General features: G+C 39.4%; 1 protein-coding gene across 1 annotated transcript; it reads left to right on the forward strand.

Annotated features, from left to right (window-relative positions):
• Window positions 1-5919: 5919 nt before the first annotated feature.
• Window positions 5920-6315, forward strand: LOC124913112 (secreted RxLR effector protein 161-like). Its single transcript, XM_047453731.1, has one exon. The coding sequence runs from the start codon at window positions 5920-5922 to the stop codon at window positions 6313-6315; it is 396 nt and encodes a 131-aa protein (XP_047309687.1).
• Window positions 6316-6733: the final 418 nt, after the last annotated feature.

A 6733-nucleotide genomic window follows, 5' to 3' on the forward strand; every position in this document is an offset into this window, starting at 1 on the left:
TTTTGTTTTTTAGTCTAAAATGTCATGTGCAACGCTTTATAAGGTCATATGCAGTGCCTTATAAGGCCATGTGGAGCGTCATATAAAGTCGTATGCACACTTTTTTAATGTTCAATAAAATAAATTAGTTTAAATTAGTTTTTTGTTTTCAGTTTAAAATGTCATTTACAGCGCCCTATAAGGAAATATGTAGCGCCCTATAAGGCCATATGCAACAATTTTTTAATGTTCAAAAAACTAATTTAGTTGTTTTAGTCTAAAATGTCATTTGTAGTTCCATATAAGGTCTTATGTAGTGTCATATAAGGCCATGTGCAGCGTCATATAAATCCATATATAGCACTTCTTTAATGTTAAAAAAAATAGTTTAGCTTTTTTCAGTCTAAAATGTCATGTACAATGTCATATAAGACCATATACAGCTCCCTATAAGGTCATGTGCAACACCCTGTAAGACCATATGTAGCACTTTTTTAATATTCAAAAAAATAATTGAGCTTTGTTTTAGCCTAAAATGTCATGTGCAGTCCCTATAAGGCTATGTGCAACACCCAAATGTGGCTATATGCAACACTTTTTTAATGTTCAAAAAATATTATAGCTTTTTTCAATCTAAAATGTCATGTGAAGCGCCTTATAAGGCCCTATAAAGTCATCTACAATGTTATATAAGGCCATATGCAACACTTTATTAATGTTCAAACAAATATTTTAGCTTTTTTTCGGTCTAAAATATCTTATGCAGCGCCCTATAAGATGACATGCAGCGCCTTATAAGGTCATATGCAACACATTTTTAATAAACTTAAATTAATATGTTATTTCATTTTTTTATGTTTAATAGAGTAATAACTAGGGATGAGTGGGATAACCAAGAGATTTTGGTGGGAGCTATTTAATATGCAGAATAATTTTGTTTTGTCATTTGAAGAGTCAAGCATATGAAGAGTCTATGCTTTCCTATAAAGAGTTGTAAAAATCTATTTGAGACATAAGAAAGATATATTTTGTCATCTTGTTATCAACAAATTGGTATCAGAGCTATTGTGTGTGAGGTGAGCGTGAGAAAACTTGTTAGTCTCAAAAGAGAACGCCGCGGTGTGCTCTGGTCGAGAGAGAAAAACAAGTGAAATCGAGAGTCTTGTGAGGTGTGTGTTGAGTGTAAACACTTAAGAGGTATGGCAGGTCTAACCAATGGTATCCCGCTACCCAAGTTGACAAAAGGCGTCAACTACGACAACTGGAAGGTGTAGATGAAGGCCCTTTTCGGTTCCCAAGATAACTGGGATATGGTCGAGACTGGGTATGAGGAACGGAGAACACAGATGGCTATTCAAATACCCAGTTGAACGCGTTGAAGGTCGTTCGAGCTAAAGATAAGGCGGCTTTATATCTACTATACCGATCTGTCGATGAATATGGTTTTGAGAAGATAGCAGACGCAAAATATTCCAAAGTGGCATGGAATACACTCGAAATAGCAAACAAAGGAGACGAACGGGTGAAGCAAGTCCGACTTCAAACCCTAAGGGGCTATCTGGAAAACATGAGGATGAAAGAGTCTAAAACTATATCTGAGTTCATTACTCGAGTGGAGACCGTGGTGAACAAACTAAATCGGAATGGTGAAAGTCTTTCATCAAACCGAGTTGTTGAAAAGATTCTGAGGTCATTGACAAATAGTTTCAAAAATATTGTGTGCGCAATAGAGGAATCTAAGGATCTATCAACGCTCACCATTGAAGAGCTTGCTGGATCCTTGGAAGCACATGAGCAGAGAAAGAAAAACAAGCAGGGGGAGTCTCTTGAACAGGCTCTCCAAGCGAAGGTGACAATAAAAGAGGAGAATGTGTTTTATGCTCAGAGTACCAGAGGAAGAGGAAGAGGTAGAAGCCTAGGTGGTAGAAGAAGAGGAGGACGAGGAAGTGAACAAGTCAGCCAACAGAACTGGCATGGCAGAGGTCAAGCTCGGGGTGGCCGGACAAACACAAATAATAATATTGAGTGTTATAACTGTGGAAAGAATGGGCATGTTGCCAAGGATTGTTACTCGATAAATTGCTACAATTGCGGAAAGTTGGATTATATTTCCAAAGATTTTAGATCCGAGAAGAAAAAGGAGGAACCAAAAAACTTCTTTGCTAAGAAAGAAGATGAAGGGTTGTTGCTGGTGACAAAAATTCCAGAAACTGAGATCAAACCAAGCTGTTCTGATAACTCATTTTGGTACTTAGATACTGGCGCAAGTAACCACATGTGCGGCGACGAGAGCTTATTCAAAATACTCTCAAAGGTGGAGTCCGAATCCATTTCTTTCGGCGATGCTTCAAAAGTAGTCGTCAAAGGTCGAGGAACGATCAATTATCAGCAGAAAAATGGGGGAATCGGAGAGATCGGAGATTTTTACTACATACCTGATCTCAAAAGCAACATACTGAGAATGGAACAGTAGATGGAGAAAGAGTACTCGACTATAATGAAGGACCGAGAACTGCAGCTGAAGGATAAACTTGGGATACTCATTGCCCAGGTATAAATGAAGAAAAATCGTATGTACAAACTTGAGTTTAAAATAGTTAAAGATAAATGTACGCAACTTGATCAAGAGGATGAGGCCTTGAAGTGGCATTATCGGTTCGATCATCTTCACTTCGCGGGGTTGAACGAGCTGGTGAAAAAGGAGATGGTGCTTGGACTGCCTAACATTATATTCGAAAAGAGGTTCTGTGAAGAATGTGTGATCAGGAAGCAAGCGAGGACTTCTTTCCCAAGCAGTTTTGAATACAGAGCAAATGAGCAACTCAGACTGATTCACACTGATTTATGTGGGCCAATAACTCCAGAATCATTTAGTGGTAAGAGATACTTCCTTTCTTTAATTGATGATTTTTCGAGAAAGACGTGGGTTTATTTTCTAAAGGATAAGTCAGAAGTGTTTGAAAACTTCAAGAAATTTAAAGTGATGGTGGAGAAATAAACAAACAAAGTTATCAAAGCAGTCCGATCTGACAAAGGAGGTGAGTTCACTTCTAACGAGTTCAACAAATACTGCGAGGAACATGAAATCAAGCGTTTCTTGACTGCTCCATATTCTCCGCATCAAATAGTGTAGAAGAACGAAAGAACCGAACTATTCTCGATATGGTTCGATCTATGTTGAAAAGAAAGAATATACCGAAACAGTTTTGGGCAGAGGTAGTGTAGTGCGCAGTCTATGTGCAAAATAGATGTCCACATACCAAGCTAGGAGAGAAGACACCTCAAGAGATTTGTAGTGGTATGAAGACGAGTGTCTTTCATCTCAAGGTATTCGGTAGTGTGGCCTATGGGCAAGTACCAAGTCAGCATAGGACAAAGCTAGAAGATCGAAGCAAGAAGTACATATTTATCGGGTATGATGAAAAATCTAAGGCATATAAATTGTTTGATCCTATTAATAAGAAATTGGTGGTAAGTCGAGATGTTCACGTGGAGGAATCAATGACATGGAACTGGAGTAACCCGATTGAGGAAGAAACAAGTTCAGAGGCTGTTATGCCTCCGATATCAACAACCACTGAGCTTTCAGAAGATGAATCCGAGCCTCTACAGCCCAGAATGAGAATTCTACAGGAGATATATGACACTACAAATGAATTCCACATTGTATGTCTCCTCGCCGAGTCAGAAGATTTGAATTTTGAGAAAGCTGTACAAGATGAGAAATGGAGATCGGTTATGGATGAAGAAATTGAGGCAATTGAACGCAATAAAACCTGGGAGCTAACCGACCTTCCTGAAGGAACTCGACCCATTGGAGTAAAATGGGTGTACAAAAAAAGATGAATGTCGAAGGAGTGGTTGAGCGTTATAAGGCTCGACTTGTGGTGAAGGGCTATAGAAAAAAGGAGGGAATCGATTATGATGAAGTCTTTGCTCCTGTCACAATAATGGAGTCAATCCGACTTCTGATCTCGTTAGCTGCTCAAAACCAATGGCCGATTCTACAGATGGATGTGAAATCAGCCTTTTTTAATGGAGTGCTGAAAGAGGAGGTGTTCGTCGAGCAACCACTTGGGTATATGAAGAGAGGTGATGAGAAGAAGGTGATGAGATTGAGAAAAGCCCTCTATGGGCTGAAGCAGGCTCCTCGTGCTTGGAATGAGAGAATTGATGACTATTTCAAGAAAAATGGGTACCAGCAATGTCTGTACGAGCATGCCTTGTTCACAAAGAAATATGAAAATGATATGATGGTAGTCGCTCTCTATGTCGACGACCTCATATTCACCAGAACCAACTCAAAACTGATTGAGGAGTTCAAGGAGGTAATGAAGAAAGAGTTTGAGATGACAGACTTAGGTTTGATGAAATATTATTCTGGCCTAGAAGTGAAGCAGACGGAGGAATGGATTTTTATATCTCAAGAGAAGTATGCGCTTGAAATTTTAAAGAAGTTTAAAATGGAGGACTGCAACCCAGTTTCAACTCCAATGGAACCAGGCACTAAACTCTCAAAGTTTTATGGAGGAGAACGAGCTGATGCTGGGAGATATCGAAGCTTAGTCGGAAGTCTAAGGTATCTTACAAGCACGAGTGATAGAAAAATTAAGTAAGTTAATTTTCAAACCGGCCACACATTACAAGTTTTGAATATTTATTCTAAATAATCAAAAAGGGAGAAATTGATAGAAAAATTAAGTAAAGTTAATTTTTGGAACCGGCTAGAAAATCTAAACAGTTGTTAACTTTCATGCGCAGGTACAGATCAAATCGTATGAACCGGTTGGGGCATCATAAACCGGTTGCTGAAATACTTCAAAGAAACCTGTTCCAAGTGATCAAGTCAAAGATTAGAGGAACCGGTTTTCACTCTCTCAAGCGACCGGTCAGCAAAGACAAAAGTTCACATACCAGCCGGATGATACTGCATAAAAGACAAAACCGGAAAATTCAAACTTCAAGAGTGACGTAACATGACGAAACAGATGTGTCTTGAAGGAATAAAAGAAGATCAGATCCGATCGGAAGCATGCGAGGAAAGCAATGATGCTTTGTTGATCTGAAGTTGACAACCAAAGGTGCATGCCCAACACGTGTCCAAATCTGAAAACCGATTATGTCATCTTACACTCAGAGCTGCCTGCATGACTGCCAAGTGTTGAGGAAAGTGAAGCGTGCAAGCAACCTCTCTACACCGGCGTGATAATGATCAACCAATCCAGAGGAGAGAGAAGAAAATGACCGTTGGATCTTCTCAGCTATAAAAGGAAGATGAAACGTCTTCATTTAATGCAGTTACGGAGTACGAAAAACGAATCATAAAAGCAATAAGTTAGAGAGATAAACTGTTACAATCCAAACCGGTGTGTCTAAAACCGGAAGCTTTCTGTATCGTGTTGTGTTGAGTTGTTGTATTACATCAAAGAGTGAGTTGGTGTAACCGGCGAGTAGCGAGTTGGGCTCGACCGACAGTGTTGTTGTAACTATAAAAGTTAGTGGAGATCCTTCTCATAACCTGAGAAGAAGGTGTGACGTAGGAGGGTTTGCTCCGAACATCCATAAAAATCCTTGTCTCGTGTTCTTTCTTTCGCTTTCATTACTTACTTAGTTTAACCTCAAATCAAATTAATCGTACTCCGTAAACCGGTCCACTCATATCCATAAAACCGACTCCTTCTAAAACATCATCTAAGTCGCATACGTTGCTTCAAACTGAAACAGACATTTCCGCCCTTAAACCCGGTTCAAGAGTCTGTGACAGATTGTGTAGTGTTGAGAACGGTTTTAGTCTCTAACCGGAATATCACCAAAGTGTTGTGTGTGTTGTTGTAAGCGGCCACCCTTCCTGAAACTGGAACACCCTGGTCCTTCAAGGGCGTCCCCGATCCTAACAGAATTTTAAAGAAGTATGCGCTTGAAATTTTAAAGAAGTTTAAAATGGAGGACTGCAACCCAGTTTCAACTCCAATGGAACCAGGCACTAAACTCTCAAAGTTTGATGGAGGAGAACGAGCTGATGCTGGGAGATATCGAAGCTTAGTTAGAAGTCTAAGGTATCTTACAAGCACGAGACCCGACCTAATGTTGATTGTTGGGATAACAAGAAGATTCATGGAGGATCCAAGCTATACACATTGGAAGGCCTTGAAGAGAATTCTGAGATATGTTCGAGGAACTCTTTCACTGGGTATTTTCTATTCAAAATCAGATAACTACCGATTAGTGAGTTACTCTAATAGTGATTGGTGTGGTGATGTTGATGACCAGAAAAGTACTTCGGGTTATGTATTCCTACTCGGAAATACGACTTTTACTTGGTTGTCAAAGAAGTAGCCTATTATAACTATGTCGACCTACGAGGCAGAGTATGTGGAGGCCTCTTGAAGTGTGTGTCATGCAGTATGGCTTTCAAATTTACGAAGGCATTTGGGAGTGATTCGAGTTGATAACAAGTCGGCGATTGAGTTGGCAAAGAATCTAGTTAATCACAGAAGGAGCAAGCACATTGACGTACGATTTCATTTCATTTGAGAACAAGTCAAAGAAGGAAAGGTCGAGTTGGAGCATGTTGAAAGTCGAGCTCAAGACACTGACATATTCACCAAGCCATTACCGACCACACTGCTGGAGAGTTATAAAAGGCTTTGGAATGGGAGATGGGAAGAATATTTAAGTTTAAGGAGGAAATTTGTTGAATAAACTTAAATTAATATGTTATTTGTTTTTTTTATGTTTAATAGAGTAATAACTA

Source organism: Impatiens glandulifera, chromosome 8 (genome assembly GCF_907164915.1).
Source record: "Impatiens glandulifera chromosome 8, dImpGla2.1, whole genome shotgun sequence".
In the NCBI taxonomy this organism is placed as follows: Eukaryota; Viridiplantae; Streptophyta; class Magnoliopsida; order Ericales; family Balsaminaceae; genus Impatiens; species Impatiens glandulifera.

Excerpts from the sequence above, each read along its gene's own strand:
- LOC124913112 (XM_047453731.1), top strand. The coding sequence starts at position 5,920 with ATGGAGGACTGCAACCCAGTTTCAACTCCAATGGAACCAGGCACTAAA.